At 42.5% G+C, this 20,220-nt stretch overlaps 1 protein-coding gene across 1 annotated transcript in view; it reads left to right on the top strand.

Annotated features, from left to right (window-relative positions):
• The window catches only part of LOC138973141 (fibrocystin-L-like), a 112,498-nt gene that overhangs the window by 86,705 nt on the left and 5,573 nt on the right, over positions 1-20,220 (top strand). Inside the window, exons 50-66 of the mRNA XM_070345808.1 lie at positions 202-357; positions 1,850-2,012; positions 2,527-2,745; positions 2,999-3,250; positions 3,764-4,006; positions 5,765-5,935; positions 6,195-6,431; positions 7,152-7,659; positions 11,644-11,855; positions 12,619-12,784; positions 13,137-13,308; positions 13,766-13,826; positions 13,973-14,221; positions 17,944-18,124; positions 18,520-18,772; positions 19,338-19,464; positions 19,671-19,897. Coding sequence (XP_070201909.1) covers positions 202-357; positions 1,850-2,012; positions 2,527-2,745; positions 2,999-3,250; positions 3,764-4,006; positions 5,765-5,935; positions 6,195-6,431; positions 7,152-7,659; positions 11,644-11,855; positions 12,619-12,784; positions 13,137-13,308; positions 13,766-13,826; positions 13,973-14,221; positions 17,944-18,124; positions 18,520-18,772; positions 19,338-19,464; positions 19,671-19,897 — 3,597 coding nt within the window. The remainder of the gene's footprint in view (positions 1-201; positions 358-1,849; positions 2,013-2,526; positions 2,746-2,998; positions 3,251-3,763; positions 4,007-5,764; positions 5,936-6,194; positions 6,432-7,151; positions 7,660-11,643; positions 11,856-12,618; positions 12,785-13,136; positions 13,309-13,765; positions 13,827-13,972; positions 14,222-17,943; positions 18,125-18,519; positions 18,773-19,337; positions 19,465-19,670; positions 19,898-20,220) is intronic.

Raw genomic sequence — 20,220 nt, forward strand, 5'->3', positions numbered from 1 at the left:
GACTGTACTACAATATATCTTGCATCCTGAAGACATCCTAGGACTAAAACGGCGGTGGCTGTGTCTACTCAGGTTTCAAGTCTCCATTTGCTGTTCGAACTCTGGCAGAACATAATCAGTGGTTGATGTTTGCCACAATGAGCGTGTGGATGTGTGTACATGGTTTCTACGTCAGGAACTAAGCGGTGATTGTGTGTGCAGTACGGAACCTCAAGAACGCCATTCGCCGACAAGCGCATCACACACAAGCCTGGCTGGGCCTTCGTCATGGTGAGCGGCGAGTGCTATGAAATGGAGTTTGACAACGCCGGACACATCTCCAACATCAGCTACGATGGCGCTTACTATCAGTTTGACGTGAGTATCCCTTTCCGGTTTGTATGTGTCGTGTCTGTGAGTTCGCCATCATTGTAACTGTGGAGATATGAATGAAGTAATTGCAAAAGAAAATACAGGGTGACCTCAAAAAATGCAACCCTCAAAATTTTTATTACTTCTACATATTATGATGACTGAATCACTTAATATTTGGGGGACATAAACTTCTGCCTATGCATGACCTTTCCACAAAGTGGCAATTTTACAGATCCAATGGTCTGACTTTTATTCAATTTCAAAAAAAAATTCCAAATTAGGCGATCGACTCATCAGAACGAGGTTTGACATTGAGCGGTAGCCAAACTAACCTGATTTAAACCCTCCAAACCTTTACCTTTTGGATAATCTGAATGTCTGAGTATGCACAAACACACCGTTCACCCCTTAATCATCGGTGACGTAAAGAAAGCAGTTAAAGCTAGGTTCTGGGCAATCCCTAGACAGGAAAGCTTTTGCCATTGACAATATCGGAGGTGTGTTTTGGAACACATTTTGGAGGATAGGTAAATGTCGACCAATTTTACCTACAGACTCAAAACCGTACAGAATGGTTGTGGACGAACTGAAGTTTATGCACAACAACTATGAACCTATTTGCTAAACTGAAATTGCTGGAAAAATTAACCCCTTTGTTGAAAAGTTACACTTGCGCAATGTCGCGAAAAATTCACTAATGACATGAACGCATTCATCCATGGGAAAAGCCCTGATCCTGCCTAGGGCGGGGATGTAGCTCAGTCGGTAGCGCGCTGGATTTGTATCCAGTTGGCCGCTGTCAGCATGAGTTCGTCCCCACGTTCGGCGAGAGATTTATTTCTCAGAGTCAACTTTGTGTGCAGACTCTCCTCGGTGTCCGAACACCCCCGTGTGTACACGCAAGCACAAGACCAAGTGCGCACGAAAAAGATCCTGTAATCCATTTCAGAGTTCGGTGGGTTATAGAAACACGAAAATACCCAGCATGCTTCCTCCGAAAGCGGCGTATGGCTGCCTAAATGGCGGGGTAAAAACGGTCATACACGTAAAAGCCGTGGGAGTTTCAGCCCATGAACGAACAAACAAACGGACTGTCTAATGTTGATCAAGGTATACGATGTCATTCGCATTACACCAAAGGTAACAATCTGGAGGGCTTCAATCGGGTAAGTTTGGTTACCGCTCAATTTCAAACCTCTTACTGTTGAGTCGATCACCGAATTCAGCAACTGTTTTCAAAATAGCTCAAAAGTCGGACCATTTGATCTATATAATTATCACTTTGTGGGAGGGTCACGCATAGGCTGAAATTTATGTCCCCCGAATATGAAGTGATTCGGTCCAAAGATGTAGAAGTTATACACATTTGTATGGGTTGCATTTTTGGGGGGTCACCCTGTAATAGTGTTCATGCTTTGTCGAGACTCCTTTGAAGATGCACTGCTGTCTGCTGCTCGGGTTGAAGATGATGTGTGCATGTGGTGACTTGCTGCAGGTGGGCGATGCACTGTGCATCACGCAGAGGGCGGAGAGACCGGACCGTGTGTTTATGGACGGTAGCACTCACATCACCATGTCCGACCCCTTACCCACCCTGGCCAATGCCCAGCACGGAGACTGGTATTACGACGAGGTCAACGGAAAACTTTCCTATTACGGTAAGCATCCTCATTCCTCTACTTTGCACCAGGTGCAGTGAAACGTTATCTTTGTGAATGGCTCTGGTCATGTGTGATGTGGCTGAGTCAAACTCATCACTCAAAAGCTTGGTTAATTTTTCTTAATGAAAAATTGGTTAATAGTATTAAGAGGAAGGAGACGGGGAAAAAGAGGAAGAAGAAGAAGAAGACGATCAGAAGAAGAAGAAGAAGAAGAAGATGACGACGACGACGACGACGACGACGACGACGATGATGATGATGATGATGATAAATCGCGTGTTTTTAAGAAGTTTATTATAGACTTGTTCCTATTATATTTGTTCACACTTGTTCTCAAAGACTCACCCACACTCATGATGCTTCTCTCGACTTTCATGCAGCTAATGCCAGAAGGCAAGAGATCTGTATTCAAAAGCGGTCCTATTTTAACTAACAATAAACATGGAAAAGCATCTTTACTGGAAATACTACACCCCCGAATTGTACACAAAGTAGTATGTATGGTGTGCAGTCAAGCGGACGTCGAAGCGCAAGAAGCGTGGTGCTATTCTCTACAACAATGACCTCCAGGTTGACTTCAGGGCCTTCCGCTGTTACTATGACAACTGCATCCCGCCCCCTGACCCCGTGGCGGTGACAGCGACCCCTGGCAACGCCATCCTCTGGTCCTCCTGGGACTTCAGGAATGGCAGCAAGCCTGTACAGGGCGACAATGTCACCATTCCCATTGGTACGTCGTCTGCTCATTCACTGCATTTTGAACTACGCATTTGTCTCCCGGTTTCTCTACATGAGAGCTCCTTAACCGTTCCAATGAGTTCTTTTCATGCCACTTATTGATGTTTCTTCAGAAAAAAAGTTGTACATGTAAATGAATGTGTTCCTTCAGTATATTGATAATTTCGTGGATAACAAAGAAGATTCAAGCAAAGTTTTGTTAATGGACCGTCTCATGTAGTACAAACAGTGTGTGTGTCTTACAGACAAGTGGCTGATTATTGACGAAGACATCCCCCCGCTAGACTTCCTCATCATCGAGGGCGGGGTGTCTGTAGCCCCGGACGCCTCTCTGACCTTCACCCTGGACGTCAACTACATCGTCGTGTCGGGTCGGCTGTCCATTGGCTGGGAGAACGAGCCCTTCAACGGCAGTGCCAGGATTTTACTGAGGGGAGACCACTCCACACCAAAATTCCCAGTCAGCAACGGACCAGAATTTGGTGCAAAGTTCATTGGTCAGTGTCATTAGATTGCATCAACTGTTTTTTCGGCTTTGTAATTCTTGGCCTTATCTATAGCTATTCAATTCTTGGTTTCCCAAGACACTTCATCTTTACCATACCCTTCCCATTCAGTCTGACAATTTTCCCAGTTTACCACGAAGTAAAAGGAATTTGATATGACTTCCTTAAGTCAAGGGTTTGGGTATAAAAGTAGATTTTGGTTTTGATTGTGTGACTGCTGTGGGTTTTTTTTAAAGCAAGACGTTAACACTGTTGGGTAGCTATGGGCTGTCAGAAACCGATGATCAATGGCATAACATTTAGACCAGTGGACACGCCTCTTTCAAAGCACAATGTGTTTTGTTTGAGAAGAATTTAGAGGACAGGGTTACTGTACCTGCTTTACACAGACCGACCCACATTATTTATTTCACGGTACAGTCAAGTTTGCAGTGTTCCCCAAAGGGGACAGAGTGCTTTAACAGCCTGTGTTGCTATAATGTTGTACCAACTGGGTGTACTTAGGTGTGCTCGGAGGTCTGGACCTTCACGGAGTCAAGCCCAGTGTCACGTGGTCGCGCCTTGCCGCTACGGCCAGCTCTGGTGACACGACCTTGACCCTGGAGGACAGCGTGACCTGGGCAGTGGGCAATGAGGTGATGCTGACCACCACTGACCTCAGCGCTTGGCACACCGAGACCTTCAGACTGACCAACGTGGCGGGCAACGTCATCACACTCAACAGCTCTGTGCAGCACAGACATATCGGTCAGTGTCTTTGTCTGTCTGTCTGTCTGTCTGTCTGTCTGTCTGTCTGCCTGTCTGTCTCTGTCAGCTAGGATTTATCTCTGTTTATCTCTCTTGCTGTCTCCGTCTGTCTTTCCGTCTGTCTGCCTGTCTCTCTCTCTCTCTCTCTCTCTCTCTCTCTCTCTCTCTCTCTCTCTCTCTCTCTCTCTCTCTCTCTCTCTTGTATACAAAAAAAAGCATGTATACTTTGCTTATTCTGTTACCCTCGATAAATAAATAAAGTTCAAAGTTCTCTCTCATAATGTAACCATATGAACAATCAAAGTGATAGAAGTCTTTCAACAAAAACCTGATCTGATCTGATCTGATCTGATCTGATCTGATCTGATCTGATCTTATCTTATCTTATCTTATCTTATCTTATCTTATCTTATCTTATCTTATCTTATCTTATCTTATCTTATCTTATCTTATCTTATCTTATCTTATCTTATCTTATCTTATCTTATCTTATCTTATCTTATCTTATCTTATCTTATCTTACATGTGAATTCTTATGTATATTGTATGAGTTTGCTCGGTAGATCCGATACCGGTAGCTGCCTGCCCTACAGGAGTCCACGTTCCCATATGAAGTCCCTTCTAGCCAACAAGATGTCTTTTACATAGAAGTCATGTAGGGTGAAATTAGCCTCACACGAGCAGAGGTATAAGGTTTGTGAATAGAGGAGTCCACTTTCCCATATGAAGTCCCTTCTAGCCAACAAGATGTCTTCTACATATAAGTCATGTAGGGTGAAATTAGCCTCACACGAGCAGAGGTATAAGGTTTGTGAATAGAGGAGTCCACTTTCCCATTATGAAGGCGCCCTTCTAGCCAACAAGATGTCTTCTACATATAAGTCATGTAGGGTGAAATTAGCCTCACACGAGCAGAGGTATAAGGTTTGTGAATAGAGGAGTCCACTTTCCCATATGAAGTCCCTTCTAGCCAACATGATGTCTTCTACATATAAGTCATGTAGGGTGAAATTAGCCTCACACGAGCAGAGGTATAAGGTTTGTGAATAGAGGAGTCCACTTTCCCATATGAAGTCCCTTCTAGCCAACAAGATGTCTTCTACATATAAGTCATGTAGGGTGAAATTAGCCTCACACGAGCAGAGGTATAAGGTTTGTGAATAGAGGAGTCCACTTTCCCATATGAAGTCCCTTCTAGCCAACAAGATGTCTTCTACATATAAGTCATGTAGGGTGAAATTAGCCTCACACGAGCAGAGGTATAAGGTTTGTGAATAGAGGAGTCCACTTTCCCATATGAAGTCCCTTCTAGCCAACAAGATGTCTTCTACATATAAGTCATGTAGGGTGAAATTAGCCTCACACGAGCAGAGGTATAAGATTTGTGAATAGAGGAGTCCACTTTCCCATATGAAGTCCCTTCTAGCCAACAAGATGTCTTCTACATATAAGTCATGTAGGGTGAAATTAGCCTCACACGAGCAGAGGTATAAGGTTTGTGAATAGAGGAGTCCACTTTCCCATATGAAGTCCCTTCTAGCCAACATGATGTCTTCTACATAGAAGTCATGTAGCGTGAATTTAGCCTCAAAGGAGCAGAGGTATAAGGTTTGTGAATAGAGGAGTCCACTTTCCCATATGAAGTCCCTTCTAGCCAACAAGATGTCTTCTACATACAAGTCATGTAGGGTGAAATTAGCCTCACACGAGCAGAGGTATAAGGTTTATGAAATGAAGGGGTATTTTTGCTCCATGCAGCTCACAGTGAGACGCTCAGCTCGGGCTACAACCTGAAGCTGACGGCGCGGGTGGCCTTGCTCACACGCAACATCGTTATAGAGGGCGCCAGCTACACCGACATGGAGAAGGAGTCCTTCGGTGCCCGTGTCATCGTGGGCAAGGCTGTCTACAATGGCGTCTCAAGGAGCGGTGAGCAGTCGCTGTTTATAAACAAACTTTCTAAACTCTTTTCGTAGAGTATGTTTTTACTTTTATCAGATACGAGCTTTGAGTGTATGCATTGAGTCTATCTGCTGTTCTAATGTAGTGTTCACGCACATGAGAGTAATGCAAGTATAATTTGATATACATGCATTCTGATCCCACAGATTTTGCATTCTGACAAAAGTTGCTGCTTCAGTCGAAGGGCCTCAATAAATACTATTAAGACATGCGGTGTGTGTTGCAGGATTTGCACGTGTGGAGAATGTGGAGTTTTACCACACGGGCCAGGAGGGCTACACGGAGCCGTACGACCCGCGCTACTCCCTAGCCTTTGTCGACACGCTGAGCGACAACACCACAAACTTCTACTCCTATGTCAGGAACAATGCCTTCCACAACGGATTCTCCCCTGCCGTGGGTGTCTTTGCTGTGGATAACTTGGAGGTGTCTGGCAACGTCATCCACCACACTGTCTACCACGGTCAGTGCTGCGCACACCCTATGCTATCAATCACAAGTCTTCCCCAAAGGGAAATTACCGGATACACTTAACGAATCATGGAATGCTTGGTGCCATGGATTGTGAAGCGGAAACTAAGGCTTGATGTGCACTGTTTCTACATTGCTGTTCAGTATCTGTTTCATAATAAATGTATAAAACAAATCATTACGAATACTCTGTAATAGTAACAGGTACCTTTTGCCACGCGGTCTGCTTGCTCTGTGGGGTAAGTTATTTATATCGTGCTAACTGTTAGCATGTGATAACAGATATGTCGAGGAAATGGATATCAATATGAGCCGGCAGAATATAAAAAATAAAGGAAAAATAAGAAGTGTCATCCTCATAATTATGATTAATTCAACATTTTCATTTATCTTTGTTCTTTTTTGAGTGATAAACAAAACGCCTGACCGTTATTACATTTACCGGGTCACATAGGATCAGTCCTGATTGGTCACATAGTGTTATGGTGCAATTAAAAGATAATAAATCCGTTTATCGGAAAGGAGAATACCTTTGTTTGACAGCGATAGTGTCCATGAGTCCTCAAAGTGTTTGTAGACTCGCATTATGCTTCATCCATAAAAGCATACCTTTATTCTCTGTAGCTGTAAGAAGCTTAAGCAGGCTAGGTGAATCGATCATGTAAATGGGGTATGGTAGCCGTATGTAAAAGTGGATGCTTACTATGGGCAGCTATTCACACCACCTCTATCGGCACCCGCGTGGAGCGCAACTTGATGGCACTCAACATCTTCTCTGGGACCTACCAGGATCGTTATGAAGTGATGAACTACCACGTTGACGCTGCAGTGGAGGCCATCGAGGCAATGGACCTGGTGATGAAGGACAACATCGTCTCGGGTAGCGAGCGTGCGGCGTACCACTTGATGGGACAGCCTTGCAGCACGCCCAGCGCGGCCATGTGGAGCAACAACGAGGCGCACTCCTGTCTCACCGGGGTCGGCATCTTCCCAGACGACACGCCGGTCGACAGCACGTGCTACTTGTGGGCGGGCTTCATGCTGTGGAAGAACGGCGACTGGGGGCTCTTCATCGATAACTCTCCCAGTGTACAATTCAAGAACATCGTGGCTGCGGAGAACGGGGCGAGTGTGATGACGCACGTGATCGGACCTGGTGCCACAGGCCACGCCACGGGGGATAAGACCGTTGATGTCAGCGACAGCACGTTCATTGGCAGGTACTGCGCATGTTGCCTTGCCTAGCAGTACTGTTATCTTACTACTCCCCTTCACACTTGTTTAAGAGTCTGGCATTTGTTGAGAATATCGTTGACAAAAGACTGTCTCTGAAGTTGTCTCTAATATCTTTTTATTATCAAGGTCTGAATTTGTAAAGGTGTAAATTGTAGGTAGACATAACCAATCTAAGAAAAGTCACTCTCGCGGAAAATCGGAAGTCCCCAAAGTAAGGAGACAAAATAGCACGCTTTCACCTTGTGCAGATAGGCAGGTTGAACGTGTCTTTAACATTGGTTTTGGTGTTAAAAACTGACCTACGTTTAAAGAACAGATATCGGCCTCAAAGTGCACCTCAGTTTTGAAGAATTCGTAGCCTTTTTTGTTGTTGGTTTTTTTTTTTTTTTTTTTTTTTTTTTTTTAACCTCAGTTGCATGCAGGTTTGCTACTACAATTATTTTTTGCCTTTTTATTATATTTTTTTTGTTTTGTTTTGTGGCTTGGAGCAAACCTTCTTCATAGGTCTTTTCTTTTCAAATGTGTACAATTTTTAAATCAATAAACCTTATCAGTAAACTAATGTTATTAGCCTTTTTTGTTGTTGAATATTTCTTCTGCAAAAAATAATCACGATTATCAAGAATTAGGAAATAGAGTGCACTCTGCTGAAAATACAATTGCTTGGTGGTTCTATCGTTAATCTTACCGTCCTCTATCTATTTGTTGATCAAATGCATACGTAAACTCATGACGTCAAAAGATGTTTGAATTTTTTTTTCGCAACAATGTTCATCAAGTGGATTTACAAACAATAAAATCACTGTAATTGGGAAAATGTCTTAATTCGCTGAATAACAATGGGTTCTTTCATAGTTAGATCGGGACATAGCCATATCAAGCAGGGCCGGACTAGGGGGGTGGGGGGGGGGTGGGGGGTTACTGGGGTTGCGCAACCCCCCCCCCTCCCCCTGGCTTAAGCATGTACCTCCCAAACGCTTTTTTTTTCTTTTTATTTTGATGATGAAAAGTATGAGTCTTTACCATCTCAATTCTTCTTCATTGCCTATACAGCTTGTTGTCGAATTTACCTTTTTCGTTCAAGGAGAGGCTTCCTTTCCCTCCAGAAACATCAACAAATGTTCAGCAACCCCCATCTGTAACCCCCCCCCCCCCCCCCTAGTAGGGGAAGGGCTCCTAATATGGACCGGCTCCTAATATGGACCACCTCCTGTTCTGACAAACTAACGGCGCTAGAGCGCTCAAAAAATTTTATTCGCTGTATTCACTCTCTCTGGATAACTACTTGCACATGTCAAAACAGTTGCAGAAACACAAATCTCAAAACCGTTAGGCTTTTTCTCTTTTTTTCACTTTTGGCAGCGTTCACTCTAAATTTGCCGCCTAAAACGGACTCGTTTCTGTCCACACCCAAAGCTTTTATCACACAAAAATTGCTCATATATGACAGCTAAGACCGTATTTGTTACATTTTAGCAGTGTTGACCCCGAGTTTCTACTGCAAACAATAAAATAATAGCAAAATCTCAAAGTATGTGCGAGTCCCCTAATATGGACCACCTTCAACAAATCAAAGAAAATAAAAGCTAAAGGCTATTTTCATTAATTCATTAAGAAGTTTGCTGGAAATAACCTATTACTAGCCCTCGAGATTTCAAAAAAATATAACAAAAAGTCTTCTTTTCGTGGCAGTTGATAATTTCATTTATTTTCACTCTGTTTTTGATAAGCTTCTTTAGTTTCCTGGTGTGCTTCAAATAATGATCTCATCACTGCCGAAACAGATAAATCTAAAGCAAATTTGAATTAGTCTGACTTGTACACTAAGTTGTATCATGTTATTTTGAAGTATAGGGGGCTTTTTACAGCGATTCGTGAAGGCCGCTTCACTGGTCCATATTAGGCGCCCAGGCTCCTAATATGGACCCTTTGTGATTTTTTCTGTATTTAATTTTTGCTAAATGTCTATCAAAGCTATTTCACTCTAATTAGGCCTAACGGTTAACCTAAGAGAGAAGGACTACCAAACACAAAATGAACTTTCTTCGCAAGAAAACAAGCTAGTTATTAGCATGAAACAAAATGTGGTCCACATTAGGAGCCCTTCCCCTACTTGCCTAATCTGGCCCTGTCTAGCATCATGCAGAATTGTTCTTCAACCTAAAAATACACTAAAGTCTTTATCAAAAACTATAGTCTGTTTCAAAAACTTTCAGCAATTTTCAACATTCTCAATGGAGAAAACTAGACACATCGAAAGAAATTTGGTGCACAAAACAGTTTTCCTGATCACAAATTATTGTGTGAACGTTCTTTACAACTTTTCTACATGAAATTTACGTATTTTTCTAGCAATAGGCGTGTTCCCTGTTTTGAGTGAACACTGTTTTCGTGGTGCACTACCTGTGTTATTAACAAAATAGAAATAATACACAGCGGCCATAATTTTTCTTTATTTGAATGAATTTCAACTATTGTTGTAGAGTGCAGATTAAACAAAATCAATGCATGAAGATATTCAAAAAACAGTAGGAAAACTCCCCATTTGATGCAGGTGACAGCCAATATAATCATTGTTTTACTATAGTCGTTGCCAACACTTTTTGTTTCCCATACCGTTATTCCAGTGTATTCGTTTTGGGCTTTTCATCTGATTACTTTACCAAGTGAGTTCAGGAACGGGAAAACAGCTCAGTCAGTAGCGTCGCTGGCTCAAAACCAGTTATTGCTATCGGCGTGGGTTCGATCCCCATGTTCGGCGATGGATTTATTTCCCAGATTCAACTTAGTGCAGACTCTTCTCGGTGTCCTAACACCCGGTGTGCATTCATGCGCACGATAAAGAACCCAAGTTCACAGCGAAAGTCTCAGGGCTTGGAAACACGAATACAGGCATGAAATGGGTAGCCCAGCTTTTTCCCCCCAGTGAGAAAGCAGCCTGAATTTCCACGAGGGTCAACTCACAGGACTATAAATTAAATCTTATCTTTATCCTTATCCTTAGTCGCAATATGCTCATTTTTATATTTAGTCAAGTTTTGACTAAATATTTTAACAACGAGGGGGAATCGAAACGAGGGTCGTGGTGTATGTGCGTGTGTGCATGCGTGTGTGCGTGTGTGTGTGTGTTTAGAGCGATTCAGACTAAACTACTGGACCGATCTTTATGAAATTTGACATGAGAGTTCCTGGGTATGAAATCCCCGAACATTTTTTTTATTTTTTTGATAAATGTCTTTGATGACGTCATATCCGGCTTTTCGTGAAAGTTGAGGCGGCACTGTCACGCCCTCATTTTTCAACCAAATTGGTTGAAATTTTGGTCAAGTAATCTTCGACGAAGCCCGGACTTCGGTATTGCATTTCAGCTTGGTGGCTTAAAAATTAATTAATGACTTTGGTCATTAAAAATCTGAAAATTGTAAAAAAAAAATAAAAATTTATAAAACGATCCAAATTTACGTTTATCTTATTCTCCATTATTTGCTGATTCCAAAAACATATAAATATGTTATATTCGGATTAAAAACAAGCTCTGAAAATTAAATATATAAAAATTATTATCAAAATTTTTTTTCGAAATCAATTTAAAAACACTTTCATCTTATTCCTTGTCGGTTCCTGATTCCAAAAATATATAGATATGATATGTTTGGATTAAAAACACGCTCAGAAAGTTAAAACGAAGAGAGGTACAGAAAAGCGTGCTATCCTTCTCAGCGCAACGAATACCCCGCTCTTCTTGTCAATTCCACGGGCACTGCCTTTGCCACGGGCGGTGGAGTGACGATGCTACGAGTATACGGTCTTGCTGCGTTGCGTTGCGTTCAGTTTCATTCTGTGAGTTCGACAGCTACTTGACTAAATATTGTATTTTCGCCTTACGCGACTTGTTATCCTTCTTGTGAAAATATTAGAGTGTTAGACTTATCCCAACAAAGACGACTGAGGGGTGGGACTGTGTGCAGGACGATGAGCTTTGACTGCAGTCTGGACATCATGGACTCCAGTGACGACTGCGTGGCACTCAGCAGCCAGTACCGCGGCTGGCGTTACGGTTCGTGCGGCATGGCCGGTATCGTCTTCCCCAACTTTGTCAGCGGCAGCAACAATGCCCCAAAGAAACCGTGGGCCGGCAGCATGACCTACAATGCGATTAATGGCATCATGCGTGTCAACAGTGAGTACCCTAGCAACACAACACACCACTTCTAAGATGGTCACGGCTGGTGCATACCAGTACTTTTGGTTTAAAGAATAATGAATAGACACAAAACACAAATTGATCCTCATCAAAGACTAAACTGGACAAATTACAATATTTTGACTCTAATTTACAGGTGACAGTTCACCCTGTCACAGATATTTGTTAAAATTTTGATAAATTTGATCTTTAATACATCTCTCAAACCTTTGGAATTTGTTTGTTTGTTTGTTCGTTCATGGGCTGAAACTCCCACGGCTTTTACGTGTATGACCGTTTTTACCCCGCCATTTGGGCAGCCATACGCCGCTTTCGGAGGAAGCATGCTGGGTATTTTCGTGTTTCTATAACCCACCGAACTCTGACATGGATTACAGGATCTTTTTCGTGCGCACTTGGTCTTGTGCTTGCGTGTACACACGGGGGTGTTGGGACACCGAGGAGAGTCTGCACACAAAGTTGACTCTGAGAAATAAATCTCTCGCCGAACGTGGGGACGAACTCACGCTGACAGCGGCCAACTGGATACAAATCCAGCGCGCTACCGACTGAGCTACATCCCCGCCCCAAAAACCTTTGGAATTAATTAAAATGAATTAAATACAAGAATTACGAGTTCAGAAAATACGAAATGTTTTGCCAACTATGCGTCTTGGGTCTTTTTCAAGTATTTGACGTGCCGCAGAGGTTCAGCATGAGCTGGACGGGCTGTGTGCTGACTGTGTTGCTTGCCTTTCAGACGTGCATTTTGAACACTTCAAGAGTGACGGCGCGGGCTCTACCGACTTTGCCATCTCCACCAACAAGAAGAACGACGATTTGCAGCACCCTGTCCACGTCAGCGCGCTGTCGTTCCACGACGTCGACAACACCAGCAAAGTCTTCTACCACAATCCTAATGTGGGGTGAGCAAGCGAGGTTTCTGCCTCATTCTTACCCCATCTCCTTCCCCCTTCCCCTCCCTTCATCCCCACCCCTCCACCTCTTTTTTCTGGGTTCTCTGTTCTTTTTCTTTTGGTTTTGCGTTCTTTTTTCAGTCTGCAGTTTCTATTGATCATGCATAAACATGTAGGCTTGCATGAAACGTTAATGCATGATTAAAACACACCAGAGTTGCAAAATTCAGACTCATTCTCCTCTCAAAATAAACTCTGATAAATTGATGAATTGAAAATGTCACACACTCGATGCCTCTTATTCAAAAGATACACAATAGCATTATGACACGTGTGTGTGGTTGACGGTGTGTGTGTACAGCAAGATCAACCCGTCCGACTGTGTGGACATGGACTGTGACGCGCTGAAGAAGGCCATGTTGAAGGACACTGACGGGTCGCTGCTGGGTGCCCCTGGCTACGTCATCCCCAACTCAGCCTATCAGTGGGACGGCGATGCGCGCCACGGTCTCGGCGACTACAGGATCCCCAAGGTGAGAGTTGCGCCATGATAGAAAGCGGACAAAAAGGAACCGTGATGAGTTACGGGTTTCAGCAAAAGTGTCAAGACATTGGGACCGTTAAACTTCTGGTTGCAAGTGTTGAGAATTTGACAGATATTGATAAAGATCGAGACACGATCACACCTCAGGTTGGATCTCCTCTAAAGCTTCTCGTGTCAGGCCCGTGTCTATTGGGTGTCAGCTTGTGTCAACCCAAAGACATCTTAACACAACTTTACAAAACCGCTTTATGTCATCTTATGAAAAGTTACACAGCTATCTTGGCCTTCCTCACCAGAAGAGGACCACGAAAGCGCCTTCCTTATGTCATGAAAGGGTTGCCCACAGTTTTTTGATTACTTGTTCATTGTGTAAGGTTGGCATAATTCTACAGACCTGTGTCAAGGTGGCTGAGTAAGCTTTTAGCCTTGTCCATTTCTCTCACCAGGTGCTGCTGACTGCACAGGATGGCTCACGTATCCCCGTCGCCACCAAGTGTCCCTACAAAGGTAGGTCATGACTTCACTGTCTATAACACTACAAATGTGACCCTGTTTTTATTTGTTAACAATCATGAAGTTTACTCGTTGACATGTTGATGTATGCGAGTAAAGTTCTTCCGCTGACCATGGTGTATTTGCTGTGACCTGACCAGGTATCTACAACCATGGCAACTGCACATGGATGAGCACGTGGAACGCATACCAGTGTGACGACAGTGTTAACTACGGAATGCTGACCATTGAGAGCATGGATGCCGACACGGAGACCCGCCGTCTATCGCCTGTCGCTGTCTACTCTGGTGGCTATGTCGACCTGATCAACGGGCCCCAGGACCACGGCTGGTGCTCGGGCTACACCTGCAGGAAACGACTCTCCACCTTCCATGCCATCGTGCCCCTGGGTCCGTACGCAACCTTTCTTCTGCCTCTCTTGCTGTGCTGTCCCTGTCATGACAGTTTTGATCTTCAGTAAATACATTTTGCGGAACACAACTTTTGAGTGTAATAATAATGGGCACCACCACAAGTTCTCACGTAGAACTACTGCACCATCGCTGTTTTGACACATCCTTTCCAGCTAGACAAACAGGAAATATGGGGGTTTTTTGGTTGTTTTTTTCAACATGGTTTTATTTTTTTTGGGTACATATATATCATGACAACAACATCAGACATCAACATCAAATAACATCCGACAAACAAGACTATGCTATATGCATCTTAATTTTTTTTTTTTAAACAATAAAGCACAATAAAACGTACAATTATATAGCCCATATTCAATACATTTCTAAATTATATAAACATACTCTTTGTCTCCTTTCTTATCTTTCTATTTCATTATTTTATAAAACTACTCATAACAACAGAATCCTATTCTCTGCATAACTAATCATCTGATTTAAAAAAAAATTATAACGATTAACATATAAAATATCTTCATCTTGTTCAATCAAAAAAACAAACAATGATTTGACAATATCAGAGGTTTAAATGGGTACCACTCCCGAAAAAATTGATTACACGTAAAATTAATTTTATTTAAATATTCTTCTACCAAATACCTTTTTCTCAAATCTCTTTTAAATGCAACCAGTGTAAGAACAACTTTTGCATACTTACACTTATTAATAAAAAGTTTGGCATTTAAGTTTATAAAATCAAACACTGTACTACTTTTAAAATATTGATCAATACCAAACAAAATCAACTTTTCATTAAAGGAAATGTTCTCAACATGGTGACATTCATTTTTAACATAATTTAACAGATCATTCCAAAATGACTGTATATACTGACACACCCATAAACGGTGTTGAATACTATCCCTCTCATCTTGGCATAAAAGACACATCACGTCTTCAACTACTCCCATTTGTTTTAATATCACATTTGTTGCCAAAATCCTATGCAATACTCGGATTTTAAACCATCTAAGTTTCACTTTAGAAATGTTCTTTACATACTTAAAACATAATTTCTAATCAACATCGCCGGCGCCTTCTTCCCATTTTGTACAACAATGTGGACGCTTTCCATCCTGTAATAATATTTCATAATACAATTTTACTCCTTCCATTTGGGAATGAATGACTGACACAGATTTAATACCATCAATCATACTGTTATTCTCCAAAACAATATCAAACGTTTTTATATATTTTTTAATTGCTCCCACACGTCCTAAATAATTAAAAAAATTCGTTCTGATTTGATACTTTTCACAAAACTTGTTGTAGGTATAAAAACGTCCATCGTCATCAACCAACTGACCGTTGAAATAAATGTTATTATCGAACCAATTCTGAAAAAAACAAGTCTTTTTCCCAATCTTTATATTATTATTGACAAAAAATGGTTCTGCTAATATTTCTTTGGAGGTTTCTAAATCTATTTTATATCGAAACTGTTCATAAACATTAAACACATCCTTCCAAAAACTATTATAATGTTGTTTACCACTATACAGACTAGGACCACACACATCAATGTTGTCCACATCAGGATATAAAACAGTTGTTTATATAACTTTCCATTTGTGGACCGTAAACCTCAACTTTTTTATCCAAGTCAATTTCAGGACTGACATTTAAGGGGGGATCGAGACGAGGGTCGTGGTGTGTGTGTGTGTGTGTGTGTGTGTGTGTCTGTGTCTGTGTCTGTGTCTGTGTCTGTGTGTAGAGCGATTCAGACTTAAACTACTGGACCGATCTTTATGAAATTTGACATGAGAGTTCCGTTTTTTTCTTTTTTTCGATAAATGTCTTTGATGACGTCCTATCCGGCTTTTTGTAAAAGTTGAGGCGGCACTGTCACACCCTCATTTTTCAATCAAATTGATTGAAATTTTGGCCAAGCAATTTTCGACGAAGGCCGGACTTGGGTATTGCATTTCAGTTTGGTGGCTTAAAAATTAATTAATGACTTTGGTCATTAAAAATCTGAAAGTTGTTAAAAAAAACATTTTTATAAAACGATCCACATTTACGTTCATCTTATTCTTCATCATTTCCTGATTCCAAAAACATATAAATATGTTATAATTGGATTAAAAACAAGCTCTGAAAATTAAAAATATAAAAATTATGATTAAAATTAAATTTCCGAAATCGTTTTAAAAACTATTTCATCTTATTCCTTGTCTGTTCCTGATTCCAAAAACATATAGATATGATATGTTTGGATTAAAAACACGCTCAGAAAGTTAAAACGAAGAGAGGTACAGTAAAGCGTGCTATGAAGCACAGCACAACCGCTGCCGCGCCAAACAGGCTCGTCACTTTCACTGCCTTTTGCACTAGCGGCGGATTACGTTCAGTTTCATTCTGTGAGTTCCACAGCTTGACTAAATCTAGTAATTTCGCCTTACGCGACTTTTTTAATACTGCTGTAGCTTCTTCGAAAATATGAGATTTTGTAAACTGTCAAAACTGTCTGTATTTAAGCATCAGCATGGTGTTTTTTTTACATTTAGTCAAGTTATGACTAAATGTTTTAACATCGGGGGGGGGGGGGGGGATCGAGACGAGGGTCGTGGTGTATGTGTGTGTGTATGTGTGTGTGTATGTGTGTGTGTGTGTGTGTGTGTGTGTGCGTGCGTGCGTGCGTGTAGAGCGATTCAGACCAAACTACTGGACCGATCTTTATGAAATTTGACATGAAAGTTCCTGGGTATGATATCCCCATACGTTTTTTTTAATTTTTTGATAAATGTCTTTGTGGCACTGTCACGCCCTCATTTTTCAACCAAATTGGTTGAAATTTTGGTCAAGTATTGTTCGACAAAGCCCGGACTTCAGTATTGCATTTCAGCGTGGTGGCTTAAAAATTAATTGATGACTTTGGTCATTAAAAATCTGAAAATTGTAAAAAAAATATTTCTTTTATAAAACGATCCAAATTTACGTTCATCTTATTCTCCATCATTTGCTGATTCCAAAAACATATAAATATGTTATATTTGGATTAAAAACAAGCTCTGAAAATTAAATATATAAAAATTATTTTCAAAATTAAATTGTCGAAATCAATTTAAAAACACTTTCATCTTATTCCTTGTTGGTTCCTGATTCCAAAAAACATATAGATATGATATGTTTGGATTAAAAACACGCTCAGAAAGTTAAAACGAAGAGAGGTACAGAAAAGCGTGCTATCCTTCTTAGCGCAACTACTACCCCGCTCTTCTTGTCAATTTCACTGCCTTTGCCATGAGCGGTGGACTGACGATGCTACGAGTATACGGTCTTGCTGTGTTGCATTGCGTTCCGTTTCATTCTGTGAGTTCGACAGCTACTTGACTAAATGTTGTATTTTCGCCTTACGCGACTTGTCTTACCCCTGCAATGTTTATTGATAATAACCCTTGTAGCTTTAAGAGAAGCTGTCAAAGATTCTCTTACTTCTACTTCCTGACACGTCTTAAGTTTTTCTAACGTCTGCAGTGTATTTGTATGATAAACCAAGGGACTTTAAAAGATTCAAGGTGTCTTTAGTTGTTCATACTTGTGTAATGTAGTCGTGTAATACCCCAAGGGACCTTGAGGATCTGTCAGTGAGCTGCACGTGCACTGCGTGTGGTCAGTCAGTGTGAGGTTGACGTGGCGTGTTTGTGGCGTTTCAGACCGGTGGGTGGACCTGTACCTGTCAAGCACGGTGCCTCAACATATGCGCTTCATGCTGCTGAACGCGGCGCCCACTGACTGTGTGGGACTCTCCATCTTCAAAAAACAACCACATCGGCTGGACGTCTACGTTGATGGCACTTACATCATGCCTCTCAATGGATACATGTCTGGCGGAAGGTATACTGTTACAGTCTTGTTTGTTTGGCTGCGAGGGTCGTGTTCTTTCTAGAAAGTGTTTGGTTGGTTCAAACTATTTTTGTGGTCCGTTGAAGTATTGTGACATCCTACGTTTCATTAAATGTTGACCTTTAACGTTATGATCCTGCTTAAAAAATGGCACACAATATAATTTGTGCAATTCAAAACCCTTTCTAACATCAATGTCATATTGTCGAGTGTCATGCGCTACTGTATTATGAGCAGAACAGAAAGTAACTGGTGAATGCTTCAAGTTGTAGGCAGATTTGTAAGCTTGCGTACAAGTTAGTCTGACAAAAGTAGAAGGGAAATGTTGGGTTCCACCCAAAAGGAAGGGACGCAAGTAGTGATTGAGTGTGGCTGTGTGGCTGCAGGTTCTTTGTAAAGCCTGAGGACTACCCCGATCAGTACAAGCCGGCCCTAGCCAACAAGACGATGGGCGACAACTACATACATTTCCAGGAGAACACTCTGTACTGGATGCAGTGCGGGCCCGGAGTCATGGAGTTCAAGACAGCTGACGTGCTAATCGTCAGCTTCGGCCTGCCCGCCATGAACAACGAGGAGTTCTTCGGGGAGCAGATCATCAACCACCTCGCCCAGTTCCTCTCCATTCCTATTGACAAGGTGCTGCTCACTGATCTCTGTGTGTGTGTGTGTGTGTGTGTGCGTGCGTGCGTACGTGCGTGCGTGAGTGTGTGTGTGTACGAGCGTGCGTGAGTGTGTGCATGCGTTCGTGCTTGTGTCTGCATTTGTGTTTGTGCGTGCGCGCGCGCGTGTGTGTGTGTGTGTGTGTGTGTGTGTGTGTGTGTGTGGTGTGCGTGCGTGCGTGTGTGTGTGTGGGTGTGTGTGAATGCGTGCGTGCATGTGCCTGCATTTGTGTTTGTGCGTGCGCGCGTGTGAGTCTCTGTGTGTGCGATGTGTGTGTGTGTGTGTGTGTGTGTGTGTGTGTGTGTGTGTGTGTGTGTGTGTGTGTGTTAGCATTCCACAGTTAGAGTCTTAGCATTCCACAGTTAGACAGTCTTAGCATTCCACAGTTAGACAGTGTGCTTTGTTTGTACACAGTCCTGCTTGCGAACAGATCTGCCGGTTTCTATTACAAAAAAATGCAAATTTCATGTGTGTGTGTGTGTGCGTGTGTGTGTCTGTGTGTGTCTGTGTGTGTGTCTGTGTGTGTGTCTGTGTGTAACAGGTACGAGTAGTGGACGTGATCAGGGAGACAGGCAGCTCAGGACGTCGCAAGCGTACGACGGGCACCACCTATTTCATCATCGAGGTCGGAGATACTGCCGCTGACAACTCCTCCACCGTCGACCTAGGTCAGTCATCTCTCTTTTCTGCTCCTCTCCGACTCAAGCGATGTCTAGGCAATATTGATCAAAAATCAAAAGTAGGAACACAGACATTTTTTGAACTGTCACCTCTGCTATTTATTAATTTCTGAGTAGTATACACCGGACGTCACATGACACCTAAAGAAGACTTAGTGACGTTAACTGACTGCCTTCCTGTCCTATTCTTGCAGTGACGGCGGCGGACCAGATCGTGACGCAGGTGCAGCTGTACGGCATGGACAGCATCATCAACGCCACGGTGCTCTACACGTCCATATTGGAGCCCTCAGCAGGCCCCGACGCCACCTTCTCCAGTCTGCAGAAGGTGGGCACGCTGGTCATGACGTCACACCCTGTGGGAGGCAAGGAAGGACAACCCTTGATCACCCAGCCACAGCTGCAAGTGCAAGATACCAATGTAAGATTTTTCGCTCTATCAATAAGGGTTGTATTTTGAATGAGTAGTGAAACGAGTTACCCTCCCCCTCCTCCTCCCCCTTGCTTTCCAATCAGCACCCCCAACATGCGGACATCTAACCACTGACAGACTTTATTATGCCCACATTTGGGCTCACACGTCTGCAAAGTTTGCTTTTTACTCTTTTCTTGCAGCTGTGTGCTCTCTACGCCATTCCCCCCAGTAGCTTTTTTCCTGGTGTACATTTGCCACTCATGCCCCTCAGCAATTGCAAACAAGTGATTTCCTGGTGTACATTTGACACTCATGTCCCTCAGCAATTG

The sequence above is a fragment of the Littorina saxatilis genome, linkage group LG8 (assembly GCF_037325665.1).
Source record: "Littorina saxatilis isolate snail1 linkage group LG8, US_GU_Lsax_2.0, whole genome shotgun sequence".
NCBI classification, from domain to species: Eukaryota; Metazoa; Mollusca; class Gastropoda; order Littorinimorpha; family Littorinidae; genus Littorina; species Littorina saxatilis.